The sequence below is a fragment of the Chelonia mydas genome, chromosome 7 (assembly GCF_015237465.2).
Source record: "Chelonia mydas isolate rCheMyd1 chromosome 7, rCheMyd1.pri.v2, whole genome shotgun sequence".
Lineage (NCBI taxonomy): Eukaryota > Metazoa > Chordata > Testudines > Cheloniidae > Chelonia > Chelonia mydas.
This window is the reverse complement of record NC_057853.1, coordinates 93,105,797-93,121,844: the sequence shown is the minus strand read 5'-3', so window position 1 is coordinate 93,121,844 and position 16,048 is coordinate 93,105,797. Positions and strand designations below refer to the sequence as shown.

General features: G+C 44.9%; 1 protein-coding gene and 1 long non-coding RNA gene across 4 annotated transcripts in view; one reads left to right on the top strand and one right to left on the bottom strand.

The window, feature by feature from the left end:
• Nucleotides 1-11,762, top strand: part of LOC122466553 — a 42,079-nt gene extending 30,317 nt beyond the window's left edge. The window contains exons 4-5 of the long non-coding RNA XR_006292168.1: nucleotides 5,934-6,241; nucleotides 11,706-11,762. This is a non-coding gene — a long non-coding RNA (uncharacterized LOC122466553). The remainder of the gene's footprint in view (nucleotides 1-5,933; nucleotides 6,242-11,705) is intronic.
• The window catches only part of CC2D2B (coiled-coil and C2 domain containing 2B), a 103,993-nt gene that overhangs the window by 43,620 nt on the left and 44,325 nt on the right, over nucleotides 1-16,048 (bottom strand). The window contains exons 18-20 of one of the 3 annotated variants that reach the window (XM_043551097.1): nucleotides 4,504-4,651; nucleotides 4,030-4,168; nucleotides 1,346-1,549 (exon numbers count right to left, since the gene is read on the bottom strand). In XM_043551097.1, the coding sequence (XP_043407032.1) occupies nucleotides 1,346-1,549; nucleotides 4,030-4,168; nucleotides 4,504-4,651 (491 nt within the window). Of the gene's footprint in view, nucleotides 1-1,345; nucleotides 1,651-4,029; nucleotides 4,169-4,503; nucleotides 4,652-16,048 lie in introns of those variants that run through there. The other 2 variants (XM_043551094.1, XM_043551095.1) reach the window with 2 other exon arrangements.

Below are 16,048 nucleotides of genomic sequence, written 5' to 3'. Positions count from 1 at the left end.
TGTGAGGTTGTGTAAAAAGACAAAGAAAAAGCTGGTGGTAGTTGGAGACAGTCTATGGAGGGTTTTAAAAATAAGTAGAGCATTTCTGAAATGAATACTGCAATGAACTAGGGAGCCAGTGGAGAAATTTGAGAGGAAAACATGATTCTCTATATGTTTAAGAAAATGAGCCAAAATATTTTGCAGTTTGGAGAGCTGGAACTTGGGGAGGCCATAGCTAATCAAGATGAGAGAAGATGAAAGCATGGAGGACGATTTCAGCCAAGGTGAAGTTGAAATAGTGAAAAGGAGGCAAATGGAATGTCTGAGTCAAGAAGGAAGACAGAGGAGATGGAGTGACGCTGCAGGATTTTCCTCTGGCTGTATTTCCTGAGATATTTAGCTGAAGAAAATGAAGATGAAGCCACAAGTTTACTTTGTGAGAGCATGCAGAGAGGCTCAACATGGAGAAGTCATTAAAGATGTCAAAAGATATAAACAGCTGAATATCATCAGCAAATAATGCCAACACTTCCTGATATTAACCATACTTGTGGGAGCACAGGAAATACTGTTCCAAAGTTCCCATTCTGTGGCCACTGTCTTTACTGCATGTTGCATTCTATCTATGTTATCCATACTTACACATGCATCCTAGAGAGAATACTGATGATCAAAGAAGGACCACAGGACAAAACAGGCAGTTCATAGAATTAGAAGATTAGGGTTGAAAGAGACCTCAGGAGGTCATCTAGTCCAACCCCCTGCTCAAAGTAGGACCAACCCCAACTAAATCATCCCAGCCAAGGCAGTTTTATTAAAGGAGAATTACCAACACTGCCTAGAACTCATTTGGTATCAGAAAGAGCTAGAGGGGACAAAAGACATCCCTGGATATTTTTATTTAAAAAAATGTAATCAAGGAGCATTCAGAGATAGCTAATATAACAGGACCCCAAGAAGTGTCTATGTTTGCCCTCATTTTTTCTTAGCAGCACTAGAAGAATCTATGCTTGGGTTAAGGTCACAAAAAGCAATTATTTCCTAGAGACTGAAGCAACGTTGTCCAATTTATTGTGTTAAAATTTCAGGGTCACATTACTCTGACTAGCACTTTACATCATTGAACTCAACAAGGACTACTTGAGTAACGAAGTGCTATTCAACATGAATAAGGACATTGGAATCTGGCTCTCAGGCATTAAATCATGATAATGTAAAAGATTACACATGTCCTTGCTGCACATAGAAATCAAATAGGAAGAGGAAAGTTCAATTCAACTACTGTGAGAAATCAAAGATTAATATTAAACTCAGATTGTCATATATAACATGAAACAAGGATCATAGTGGAAACATTAAATACCTGAATGACTGCATCTGGTATCTCTCTATCATACAGTGGTATTTGCCGAAAATGGCAGAAATCGAACTGCTCTGAGTTCCTAAGCTGCAACAGCTGGAAACGTTTACACTTTTTAATCTCTTCTTCAGTAACAAAGTTAAACTCTTCTTGCAGCTGTTCAAGACGAAAATATTTTGACACAGTTTGTTCCTTGGATCTTGCATACTGTTAGAGAAAGTAAAAGCAAGGTTCAAATATTTTTAAACTTTTTGGGTCATGACTAATAAAATTTGCTATTTGTTTTTATTAAGTGAAACTGTACTGGCTTGAGCCAAGCAAAGAACCAACAGGTTCTAAGCAAACTTCCCATACTTCTAACAATACATCTCAGTATGACCTGCAATACCATCGCTATTATTTGGGGCTTCTCTTCAGCATAGATTTTATGATGTAAACAAATGCCCACATTTTTTCTATTGGTATTAACTTTAAGGAGAAACTGACATTTGAGTTTGTATGGTATTTTTATTTGTTCTTTTTCTTTAAAAAATCCACCTATCATTTTTCTATATCACAGAAATTAAATGACTGACTAACCTGTACTATCTCTGTATACATCCATTGGCCTAGGAAATTCTAATGAAGATGTTTCTTAAAATACTTCAGCAAATTCTGCTCTCTCTCTCTTTCACCTGTGAAATCCTACTTATTCCAGTGAAGTTACATGGGTATAAGAGAGTAAAGTTTAGCTTATTGCCTTTGTAAATGAATAAAATCAATTTAATAAGCTTTATCATTCTCTTTTGGTATAATGTGAGCAGGTGTAATTGGCAGATGCCATGGAATGTTGCACTGGTCACAGGCCACTAGCCAAGGAAATTAGTAGGAAACAGATTCCATAAATCTTCCTGGGAGTATAAAATGTAAACTACGTTTACCTGAGTAAAGGTTTGATTTGGAGTGGAATCACAGCCCCAGACTGGAATGGTGAGTGGACTGAAGGGATCGAGTAGTTAGTTGTAAGATTCAGCTGTCCCTCACAGCCGGATCAGGTTTGGTTTTGATTACTGTAGCCACTAAGAGGTTATACATCTCCAATTTCTCAAGACCAAATTTGTAGGTAAAAGAAATCCTGTCTGAGATTATAGTTAAGGACATAGGACCTAATACAAAACTCAGTGAAGTCGCCGGAAAGACTGTCATTGACTTCAGTGGTCTTTGGATTGGGCTCATTCATAGTTATTTATATCTCAGCATCATTTCAGACTTATTCTTGAATATGCTTAAGCATTGGTATGTTTAGCAGTTTTTTTTGTTATTCTTTCAACCCTAGTTCAATTCTCATTTTCTCTTTGTATGTAGCCCATTACTAGTGTAAGATGATAAATATTTTTTTCTGTTTGCCCTAGATGCTTTGCTAGAAGTATATGTTGTAAAATATTACACAGAGAAACACAGTCTAAAATGACCACCTTTGAAGCAGTCTACTCAGTATCTACCAAGGGATCAAGGGAGACAACCCTTAGCCTTTAAAAAACTTTAAAATGAAAATTAGACTAGAGTTTGTAGCAGTGAAGCCTCTTCTCGCTTTTGAAAAATTCCCCAAATTGCACAGTGAAGTCAGCTGTTCAGACAGTGATCAGAAGTCATTACATGGACTCTAGAATAAGTCCACAGAGCCCCAGTAATTTTCAGCTATTATCATTGCACCACTTTTGACCACCACCTGGTTAATCTCTGCAACTACTACTGAGCAGCTGTAGGATCACCTAACCCAGTGCTTCTCAAGCTATCTGATGTGGGGGACCGGCAATTTTTTTTTCCAATGTGCGCACAGACCAGCAGCTGATGGCTTGCGGACCGGCACCAGTCCACGGACCACCACTTTGAGTAGCACTGACCTAACCAACAGCAGTGTCTCTCTAGTAGGATAGCTCCTGTTTCCATGCATAAAGTTAACTTCCTTCTGAATCCTTGAGATCCACAGAGTGAATGAAGTAGGGAAAACCCTATGAGGCTCCCCCCATCAGTGTGTTTTCCTCACCCCTAATCCTTCCACAGATTTTGTGCTTCCTATCTCTAAATGATGTACTGAAATGACAAGACTTGAAACAGAAACAAAGAATAAAATTCAAGACACAAGATGACTGCAAATTGTTTTATTAATTTGCTCTCCCGGGCTTCACCATCATTTGTTTTAATAGAATCAAAGATTGATGATCTAAGTCTGCTGCAGTTCATGTAAACAATGGGGTAAGATTCATAGTGTGGTAAGACACCAGAAGGAAGAATGACCAGAAAGAGTTCAGAGCAAGTGACCAAAGTTAGGGAAAGGGAAAAGGATATGAGAGCAAGAAAAGGAGAGGGGGTAACTATCTGATTCAAGTAGAATCTACAATAAAAATAGGCTCACTTATAATTAGCGAGCAACAATTTCATCTTGTTGCTCCAAGTAAATACACAAATTATTCAGCTTTGCTCCCACTTCTTTTGGCATCTTCAGAAATCTTGATCAGAAGTAGTCTTACAGTTCAGTCCCATATTATTTATAACCTTGGAGCCAAAGATCTCCTGTGGAAAATGCTTTAGTAGTCAATATCTAGAAATTCCCTAACTCCTGTCATGTTAGACTCAATACATATTTTCTTCTAAAAGCAATTATAAATTATTACAAATTCCTAATACTGAACTCTGCTAAACATTACCATAATGAATTCCATCAAATCTGAATACTCAGGGTCATTAGGATCAATCTTGACTTCTTTGGCCCATTCAGTAAGTTTCTGTCGGTCAGTGAACCACAGGAGTCCAGTAGCTATTTCTGCATTTATGTTTCTTGGCACACTAAAAAGGAATGCAAGACCTTCACTTATTTTGTCATACATTAGCTCCTATATACTATAATACACACAATGGTTTAGCAAACATTTCCAATTCTCACAGACATCATCAGGTTCAGTCTTATTCTAAGTCATGACTACAAGAAATATAGAGATGGAAACAACCAAGAAATCTGCAGAAAATAGGTTAACTGTGCTCTACAGTAAATTAGCATTATACAGAACATCTTGCCATAAAGCAAATGATATTTTAGCATAACTTTTCCTATACTATTAAACATGAGATGCTATTTAGTGAAAACTGTGGCAATCTTATAGAAATATAAGATTTATTATTACCTGTAACAAGCAGAGATTATTTTCTGAGATTCAGGGGCTAACGGAATTCCTCCCTCATCGACTGCCCAGGATAAGGAATACATTAGTTTTCCTGATGTCAAAAGACACACCTCTTCAGTTTCATTTTCATCCAGAAGAAAAGGTACATCTGTAAATTAAAAGTTGTTGGAAAAAAATTAATCAGTATAATTAAATTTAAATTTCCATCTAGTTCAGCTTTTCCCAAGCTTTTGAAAGTTGAGATCTTCAGAAAAATGAACCCAAGTACACAGATCCTTCAACCCTGCCATTTGTTGTTAAAGGTCTACCCATCTTAATTTATACATCTTCCACACCCCAGTGACTAGTCTTTCACACCCACATCCCAAGACTTCTTTAGGATATAAGCACGTACTTAAGTGAATTCAGTACTTTCCTGAATCAGGATGCTTTCTTGATCTGGGGCCTAAAGGAGGAGAGCCATTCATCCCCCAGATCTTCCGGAGTATGTACAGTTCCAGCAAAAATTTCTGACAGGCAGTTTGTGATCTGCTGGAGTGAGGAATTGACTGGGAGGGAATTCTGAAAAAACATGCCTAGTCCCAATCCTTTTGAGACCTTCTTTATTGGTTCTTGGACTTGGTGTCCAGATTCTGAGTCAGAGCGTAGCTCCTTCCTCAGAACCATGGCTCACTAGGCCAGTCACAAAAACTTGAATGAAAATGGCAAAACCATTGTGTTATACTTTCTCAGTGTGCCCAGGACTGTGGGTTACCCTTGTTACCACCCCCTGCCTCAGCAAGAGAGAGATTTGCTGGTGCTAAACTGAGTCACAGATTCCTGTCATCCCAGTCTGTTAGCCATCCCAGTCAAACTTCTCAGGACCCCTTAGATCTAGCTGGGATGAAATGAACAGTGTAGGTATCTTTTGAAAATGTTTGGTTCTACCAAGGTAGATAGCCAGTGTCTTTCTAACATCTAAGGTATGAAAACGAGTCTTCTGTAGGGCCTTATGCAGTTTTGGAAAAAACACTGATAGATGAACGGACTGGTTAACATTAAACTCTGATAGAACCTTAGGTAAGAATTTAGGGTGTGGGCATAAAGAGACTTTGTCCATGAAGAACACCGCAAAGAAGGGGATCTGCCATCCAGGCCCCAATCCTCCCAACCCTATAGGCCAAAATGATAGCTAGTAAAAAGGGCGTCTTCACAGCTAAATGGAGCAGAGAGCAGGTTGGTATTGGTTCAAATGGAGGTCTCATGAGGTATTTAAGTACCAGGTTAGGGTCCCAAGTCAGAGTGGGGTCCCTAACCTGGGGGCAGATTCCCCATTCCATTAATGACACAGGGTGAGCAAATATGAAGAACCCATCAACTAGAGGATGAAAGGCTGACATCGCAGCCAAGTGGATATTAATCAAGCTAACTGATAACTCCGATTTCTTTAGATCCAACAGGTTTTCCAGGATAACTGACAGTAACACAGATTCAGGCACAAGATGGCAATGGAAACACCAGTGGAAGAATCTCTTCCATTTCTGCAGGTAAGTAATTTGGACTGACTCCTTTCTACTGTTCAGTAGTATCTCTTGCACTTCTGCAGAACAGGAGGATTATAACCTTACAAACCATTGAGGAACCACTCCCTGAGACAGAGAGCCCTTAGGCCAGGGTGAAGCACATAACCCACATCCTGGGAGAGGAAATGAGTAATGGTCGGAAGCTTGAATGGCAGTTGGACGCATAGCTGAAGAAGGTAAGGGTACCAAGCCTGTCTCAGCCAGGTCAGTACTAGAAGGATAACCCTGGATTTGTCCTGTCTGATCTTATTCATCACAAGTGTTGGTGTTAACGGTGCTGGAGGAAACTCATAGAACAGACCTTTTGTCCAAGACAGGAAAAAGATGTTTCCCAAAGAGTGGTGGCCCTGACTTCCTCGTGAGCAGAACAGAGGACACTTCTTGTTCCTGGAGGTGATAAAGAGATCCACCTCTGGAAGTCCCCACCTTTGGAATATTCTGTGGAGAATCTGAGAGTCTAACTCCCATTTGCAGTCCTGGTTGTGGTGTTTTGTATACCTGGGAGGTAGATGGCTGAAATTTGGATCTGATGGCTATACACCAGTTCTACAGTTTCATAGCTTTGGGGCACAGGGAGGGAGATCTTCCTTCTCCCTGCTTGTTGATATGCAGGCCACATTTCTGTCATGACCCTAATTTATTTGCCCCAATGAGGGGTAGGAAATGAAAGCAGGCATTCCTGACTGCCCTAAGTTCCAACACTTTGAGGTGGAGACTGGTTTCCAGAGGTGTCCATCTGCCCTGAGTCATGAGGGCATTGAGGTGAACTCCTCTTCACAAAAGTGATGTATCCATTGTCAGTTAAAGTTGGAGTTGGGTGAATGAAAGGAATGACTGCACTGCCATTGAGTTGATTTTTCCACCAGGCTAGGGAGTTCCTCACCTGGAGAGGAAACTTGATCTGCCTGTCCAGTGTATCTCTGGCTGGTGAATAGGTCATTCTAAGCCAGCCCTGGAAGCAGCAGAGGCATAGCCTTGCATGATCGATCCCAAAGGTACAAGCTGCCATGTGTCCCAAGAGTTTCTTATTGTAGTTTGAGGACTTCCCTGCGTAACCCTGACCAGACCTGACAAAGTTATGAATCTGTCCATGGGAAGGTAGGCCCTGGCTGCCAACAAATCAAAGAAAACCCATATTAGCAGTATTTTTTGTATGAGGGTTAATATGGATTTTTATACATTTATCTGGAGACCACACTCCTTGAAAAAAGAGCTGTTTGAGTGGAAGACAGCACTGCCTTGTAGGATTGGTTTTGAGTAGCTAGTCATTGAGGTACACAAAGACTAGAATTGCTTCTCATCAGAGATAAGCAGTCACTATTGCCAGGACCTTTGAGAATACCCTTGTGGCCAAAGAAAAGCTGGATGGATTCACTATTGAAAATGATTCTGGCCTATAGTAAAACATAGTTATTTAATGTGTGATGGGTGTAACGCTATATGGAAATACGCATCTTGTAGGTCAAGGGTCAAAAACAAAATTTACTTCCTCTAGTGAAGGAATTATAGCTGCCAGAGTAACCATCTTGAACTTTGGAGGCTTTACACATTTGCTTAGTAGTTTTAGATCCAATATTGGTCTCCATCCTCTTTTGGCACAAGGAAATACTTTGAGTAACACCCTTTCCATTTGTGAGGAGTGGGACTAGCTCTATTGCTCCTAATTGAAGGAGAGAGAGTCCAGTTCTTGTTTCAATAAAAGCTTGTGAGAAAGGTCCCTGAAGGAGGACAGGGAAAGAGAGGGAGGGACATAAAGTGGTTATAGCTTGATGTTATAACCTGTACGATGCTGTAATGGCATCGGCACCTGCATCTTGTGAGCACCCCTTTCTGGCCGATATATGCCTGCAATCACTCTGTTTTGAATGGGGCGGCACCCACCTCTCACGGGAACCCTCTTCTGGTCAGGTCTGAGCTTTTTCTGTTCTTACAACGGGGTGGCACCTGCCTCTCACCAGTGCCCTCACCCCCCCTCAGCCTTTGGTTCTTTCGGCCAGTCTTCGGTGACTCAGCAGACACACTATTCCCCCCTTCCAGTGTATATAGTTCTTGCTCACAGCCCTGGTATGGGGCGATAGCACCAAGGCTTCCTTTCTGGAGGCACTGCATTCTTTAACAGCCCAACAGGAGCCCATCTTGATACCCTCAGTTGGTGTCCTCTTGGCAGCCCTCGCCTGGCCTCAGTCTTCAACTAGACCAGCAGGGCCCCATCACGGTATCCTCGCCTGGTCTGGCTAGGTTCTGGACTCAATCCCCTGGGCTCAGCCTGCCTGCATGGACCTGTCCGCGGTCCAGTTGCTCTTCCAGCCAGCCAGGCACCCAGGCCTCCTTCTTCAAGCTCCAGGCAACAACTGACTGCTCTGTCTCTGCTGCTTCCTTTTACATGGCCCTTCTGGCCCCTGACTGGTTGCTCGAGAAGCCTCTCTGGTTGGCTGCTTCCTCTGCAGCCACTCTAGGCTGCCAGGAGGACTTCTCCTCTGTTCTTTTCTGGGGAGGGGTAAGGCAGAGCTATGAGGCCTCCAGCAGGGGGCCCTTATACCTAGTCCACCCCATTATACACCTCCCCTTTCAGACAGGATTGGGGCAGTGGTTCTTCCCTCGGTCCTTTTCTGCCCCCCTTCAGTCAGGGCATACTCTTTTTCTTGCCCCTGTCAGTCAGGGCCTTTTCTCCCAGGTCTCTCTTACCTATAGAGCATTCAAGAGTCCTTTCAGTACACCTTTTGGCCTCTGCCTCTGGCTTTACACAATAAAACAGTTAAAATCTTGCCGGTTGTTTCCGTGGCTGCCTTTGCCTCAGTTGTTTTACTGCCTCTCCACAGCCCTTGTGGATCAGGGTCGGTCTGAAGATCCTCACTCCTGGTACCATAGTATAATAGAGTTGGTACGCGACACTCACAAGCACCCCCTCTCTGGCAGATATGTGCCTGCTCTCACTCAGTTTTGAATGGGGCAGAGGACTGTCCAATTCCAGCCTCCCTATGTAATAGTGCTGGTGGGCTAGTGAATCGCTACTGATAAGCAGCCCTGGGATGTGTAGAAGCACCATGTACAGAAATAGAAAAGAACCAGAAGTCTTCTTCGTCCTCCTCAGTATCCTCCAACTGGGGGACAACAGTGAAAAAGCATGGAGAGTCCTGTAGAATTGGAAGACAATGGTAATCTGGAGATCAGTGTCTCAAGTACCCAGAGGCACTCAGTACACATGAGCAATGGGAACTCTGATTCATCCATCATAAACAAGCCCTTAATTCTTGTGGTACTAAGTAAGGCTTTGGTACCAACTTGGTTGCCGAAGAAGACTGTACCACTGACTGGGAATATACCGACACTGTGATTTGCCTGGTACCACGGGTGCTGAGTGGGTAGGTACTGATAGTGGGGCTATGCGAGAAGATAACTGTTTGGAGTGCTTTTCCATGCCCACCTTGTCCCTCGTAGACAGTACCAGAACCCTATCAGAGATGTGTTTCTCTTTAGAGCTTCAGGACTTTCCAGCCCCGCTAGTACAGGAGGAGTCTTTTGCCTCTACGGTACTGAGCCAAGAGGTCAAGGCTTCTGAGACTGTGAATCTAGCAGAGGACTGGGGCCATTTAAGAACGAGCTCCTTATGATGAGAGTGTCCGAGTGCCTCTTCTTCAAAGCTTTCTCTGAAGTTTCCATAGCCTTCCTTTTCTTAAGGAAAACCTACATTGAGGCTAAGGGGCCATTTGATCTATCCAGAGACAGATGTACTGGGCTGACTGGGGGTGGAGGGATCTCCTGCCTGACTCAGAGGCATGTAAAAGGGAGTACTCCAGCATGAACAGTCTCAGTTCTCAGTTTAATCACACTGTTCTTCCTTGCCCTGGATGTGAGGGCCAGTCAGAAGTTGCACTTCTGGGAGATGTGAGACTTCCTCAAACAAATATACTAGGAATGGGTGTCACTAACAGGTATAGCCTCTCAACAGGAGAGGCGAGCCAGGCACACCATATCAGGAGAATAACACTCCCCAAAGGGAGAGAAAGGAAACAAATCAATCTTCTTACTACTTATATCTAACTAACTATAAACTATCTACTAACAATGAAACTACACTAAGCTAATCCTAAACAACCAACCATAAGAAACTGTACATGAGATAGACGAGGCATGCTCAAGGTAGACATGCTAAGGCTCCGTCGCAGGCTGAGATGGTTGATTAGGAACATAGAATGGTTCACCGGGCAGCCCTGTCTGGCCTCAGTGAATGGCACAAGGATTCACAGAATGCATGTGCAGGCTGAACAGATGCTGCTAACATAAAATCTCCGATCAAGGACTCAAGAAGTGCACGTGCAGCTGAAGTGGAGCAACCATAGGGACACTGCTCAAAGAGGCCAAACTTCTGATGTGTTTCTCTCAGTGAGGTATTAATCAAACTGGATAAGTAGAGAAAGAAGCATCAAACTGGATAAGTAGAGAAAGAAGCATCAAACAGCAGGAAAACCCTGGACGATGAATGGTCATCATTTTGCCTGTGAGAACAAATGAAGAGGAACCACCAAGTGTCTGTGTCATGGCAGAGTGAGCTCCAGAAAGGGCATTTCAAAGGAAGGTCTAAGTGTTAGAGTAATGCAAAGTGCTTTCACTCTGACACAACTCTGAGAAATACTAAATACAGTAACTCCTTGCTTAACGTTGTAGTTATGTTCCTGAAATATGCGACTTTAAGCAAAATGATGTTAAGCAAATCCAATTTCCCCATAAGAATTAATGTAAACTTTAGGTTCCAGGGAAATTTTTTCACCAGACAAAAAAACTATATACACACACACACACAGTATAAGTTTTCAACAAACAATTTAATACTGTACACAGCAATGACGATTGTGAAGCTTAGTTGAGGTGGTGAAGTCAGAGGGTGGAAGAGGGTGGGATATTTCCCAGGAAATGCCTTATTGCTAAATGATGAACTAGCATTCGGCTGAGCCCTCAAGGGTTAACACATTGTTGTTAATGTAGCCTCACACTCTACAAGGCAGCACGAATGGAGGGAGGGGAGACAGAATAGCAGACAGAGACATACATCCTGTGTGTGGGAGAGAGAGAGATGCGCATTGCCCCTTTAAGTACACTGAGCCCTGGTCTACACTAGGAGTTGAGGTCGAATTTAGCAGCGTTAAATCAATTTAACCCTGCACCCATCCACATGACAAAGCCCTTTTTTTCGACTTAAAGGGCTCTTAAAATCGATTTCCTTATTCCACCCCCAACAAGGGGATTAGCGCTGCAATTGGCCTTGCCGGGTCGAATTTGGGGTACTGTGGACGTAATTAGACGGTATTGGCCTCCGGGAGCTATGACAGAGCGCTCTGGACAGCACTCTCAACTCAGATGCACTGGCCAGGTAGACAGGAAAAGGCCCGCGAACTTTTGAATTTCATTTTCTGTTTGGCCAGCATGGCAAGCTGCAGGTGAGCGCAGAGCTCATTAGCAGAGGTGACCATGCAGAGCTCATCAGCAGAAGTGACCATGATGTAGTCCCAGAATCACAAAAGACCTCCAGCATGGACCGAATGGGAGGTACGGGATCTGATCGCTGTATGGGGAGAGGAATCTGTGCTCTCAGAACACCGTTCCAGTGTTCAAAATGCCAAAACATTTGTCAAAATCTCCCAGGGCATGAAGGACAGAGGCCATAACAGGGACCCGAAGCAGTGCTGTGTGAAACTTAAGGAGCTGAGGCAAGCCTACCAGAAAACGAGAGACGCAAACGGCCTCTCCGGGTCAGAGCCCAAAACATGCCGCTTCTATGATGAGCTGCATGCCATTTTAGGGGGTTCAGCCACCACTACCCCAACCGTGTTGTTTGACTCCTTCAACAGAGATGGAGGCAACACGGAAGCAGGTTTTGGGGACAAGGAAGATGATGATGATGAGGTTATAGATAGCTCACAGCAAGCAAGCGGAGAAACCGGTTTTCCTGACAGCCAGGAACTGTTTCTCACTCTGGACCTGGAGCCAGTACCCCCCGAACCCACCCAAGGCTGCCTCCTGGACCTGCCAGGCAGAGATGGGACCTCTGGTGAGTGTACCTTTTAAAATAGTATACATGGCTTAAAAGCAAGCGTGTTTAATGATTAATTTGCCCTGGCATTTGCAGTTCTCCTGGATGTACTCCCAAAGCCTTTGCAAAAGGTTTCTGGGGAGGGCAGCCTTATTCCGTCCACCATGGTAGGGCACTTTACCATGCCAGGCCAGTAGCACGTAGTCGGGAATCACTGTAGAACAAAGCATTGCAGTGTATGTTTGCTGGCGTTCAAACAACATCCATTCTTTATCTCTCTGTGTTATCTTCAGGAGAGTGATATCATTCATGGTCACCTGGTAGAAATAGGGTGCTTTTCTGAAGGGGACATTCAGAGGTGGCCGTTCCTGCTGGGCTGTTTGCCTGTGGCTTAACAGAAATGTTCCCCGCTGTTACCCACGGGGAGGGGGGAAGGGGTTAGCCAGGTGATGGGGGGGAAACAAAATACAATCTTGTAACGAAAGCACATGCGTGACGTATGTAATGTTAACGGCAAGGTTTACCGTGAAAGAGTGTACCCATTGTTCTATAAAATGTACCTTTTTAAATACCACTGTCCCTTTTTTTTTTCTCCACCAGCTGCATGCGTTTCAAGGATCACAGGATCTTCTCCTTCCCTGAGGCTAGTGAAGATTAGAAGGCAAAAAAACGCGATTGCGATGAAATGTTCTCTGAGCTCATTCTGTCCTCCCACACTGACAGAGCACAGACAAATGCGTGGAGGCAGACAATGTCAGAGTGTAGGAAAGCACAAAATGACCGGGAGGAGAGGTGGCGGGCTGAAGAGAGGGCTGAAGCTGAAATGCGGCGGCAGCAGCATGATGAAAGGAGGCAGGATTCAATGCTGAGGCTGCTGGATGATCAAACTAATATGCTCCAGCGTATGGTTGAGCTACAGGAAAGGAAGCAGGAGCACAGATGGTTGCTACAGCCCCTGTGTAACCAACCGCCCTCCTCCCCAAGTTCCATAGTCTCCTCACCCAGACGCCCAAGAACACGGTGGGGGGGCCTCCGGCCACCCAGCCACTCCACCCCAGAGGATTGCCCAAGCAACAGAAGGCTGACATTCAATAAGTTTTAAAGTGCTGTGTGGCCTTGTCCTTCCCTCCTCCACCACCCCTCCTGGGCTACCTTGGCAGTTATCCCCCTATTTGTGTGATGAATTAATAAAGAATGTATGAATGTGAAGCAACAATGACCTTATTGCCTCTGCAAGCGGTGATCGAAGGGAGGAGGGGAGGCTGGTTAGTTTACAGGGAAGTAGAGTGAACCAAGTGGCGGAGGGTTTCATCAAGGAGAAACAAACAGAACTTTCACACCGTAGCCTGGCCAGTCATGAAACTGGTTTTCAAAGCTTCTCTGATGCGCACCTGTGCTCTTCTAACCGCCCTGGTGTCTGGCTGCGCGTAACCAGCAGCCAGGCGATTTGCCTCAACCTCCCACCCCACCATAAACATCTCCCCCGTACTCTCACAGATATTGTGGAGAGCACAGCAAGCAGTAATAACAGTGGGAATATTGGTTTCGCTGAGGTCTGAGTCAGTAAACTGCGCCAGCGCGCTTTTAAATGTCCAAATGCACATTCTACCACCATTCTCCACTTGCTCAGCCTGTAGTTGAACAGCTCCTGACTACTGTCCAGGCTGCCTGTGTATGGCTTCATGAGCCATGGCATTAAGGGATAGGCTGGGTCCCCAAGGATAACTGTAGGCATTTCAACATCCCCAATGGTTATTTTCTGGTCTGGGAATAAAGTCCCTTCCTGCAGCTTTTGAAACAGGCCAGAGTTCCTGAAGATGCGAGCGTCATGTACCTTTCCCGGCCATCCCACGTTGATGTTGGTGAAATGTCCCTTGTGATCCACCAGTGCTTGCAGCACTATTGAAAAGTACCCCTTGTGGTTTATGTACTCGCCGGCTTGGTGCTCCGGTGCCAAGACAGGGATATGGGTTCCGTCTACGGCCCCACCACAGTTAGGGAATCCCATTGCAGCAAAGCCATCCACTATGACCTGCACATTTCCCAGGATCACTACCCTTGATATCAGCAGATCTTTGATTGCGTGGGCTACTTGCATCACAGCAGCCCCCACAGTAGATTTGCCCACTCCAAATTGATTCCCTACTGACCGGTAGCTGTCTGGCGTTGCAAGCTTCCACAGGGCTATTGCCACTCGCTTCTCAACTGTGAGGGCTGCTCTCATCTTGGTATTCTTGTGCTTCAGGGCAGGGGAAAGCAAGTTCCATGAAAGTGCCCTTATGCATGAGAAAGTTTCACGGCCACTGGGAATCGTCCCAGACCCGCAACACTGTGCGGTCCCACCAGTCTGTGCTTGTTTCCCGGGCCCAGAATCGGCGTTCCACCACATGAACCTGCCCCATTAGCACCATGATTCCCACATTGCCAGGGCCCATGCTTTGAGAGAAGTCTGTGTCCATATCCTCATCACTCTCGTCACCGCACTGACGTCGCCTACTCGCCCGGTTTCGCTTTGCCAGGTTCTGGTGCTGCATATACTGCTGGATAATGCACGTGGTGTTTAATGTGCTCCTAATTGCCAAAGTGATCTGAGCGGGCTCCATGCTTGCCGTGGTATGGCGTCGGCACAGAAAAAAGGCGCGGAATGATTGTCTGCTGTTGCTCTGACGGAGAGAGGGGCAACTGACGACATGGCTTACAGGGTTGGCTTACAGGGAATTAAAGTCAACAAAGGGGGTGGCTTTACATCAAGGAGAAAGAAAAAGAACTGTCACACAGAATGGCCCCCTCAAGGATTGAACTCAAAACCCTGGGTTTCGCAGGCGAATGCTCAACCCACTGAGCTATCCCTCCCCCTGGTATTTCAGGCAGGACTGAATCTCCATTAAACTTTTCAAGGTGTCCCTGACAGAACTCACCGAAACGATTGTCGGCCGTTGATTTCACGGAGGGAGGGAGCGGGGAGCAAATGAATACAAAATAAATCTGGTGTATTTCTTGTTTTGATCCACTCCATCTTTTACATCTTTGGCTGGCAGCAGACAGTGCAGTAGGACTACTAGCCATCCTCATCTCCCACCTGCTCGCCATAAAATGGTACAATAGGACTGCCGGCAGGACCTAAAGAGAATGACCTTTTCAAGTCACTCCTAATTTAGTTCCTGCGCCCATGTCTGCCCAGGCGCTCCTGTCCGACCTTACCGAGGTGGCCTGGAGCACCTCGGACATGATGACGATGGTTATCAGGCCTATTGCACCGTCTGCTGCCCCAAGGCAATGGGTTGCTGCTGCTGTGTAGCAATGCAGTACCGTATCTGCCAGCACCCAGGAGACATAGGGTGACAGTGAGCTGAGCGGGCTCCATGCTTGCCATGGTATGGCATCTGCACAGGTAACTCAGGAAAAAAGGCGTGAAACGATTGTCTGCCGTTGCTTTCACGGAGGGAAGGAGGGCCTGACGACATGTACCCAGAACCACCTGCAACAATGTTTTTTGCCCCATCAGGAATTGGGATCTCAACCCAGAATTCCAATGGGCGGCCGAGACTGCGGGAACTGTGGGATAGCTACCCACAGTGCAACACTCTGGAAGTCAATGCTAGCCTTGGTACTGTGGAAGCACTCCGCCAAGTTAATGCACTTAATGCACTTAGAGCATTTTGTGTGGGGGGGACACACAATCGACTATATAAAAACGATTTCTAAAAAAACTGACTTCTATAAATTTGACCTAATTTCGTAGTGTAGACATACCCTGACACCATTCTAAGTACATTGCCTTTAAAAAGATCAGGAAGTCGAGATAGCAGCTGCAGCCAGCAAGCTCTCTACGTCCTGTCCCCACCCTGCTCTATATGAAGAAGGGGTAAGTGGGGTGTGACATTATGAGTATAATATAATATCTCATTGAAAGGTGACAAGGCCAGGAAGAGTTAATTAACTCACAGACTGACCT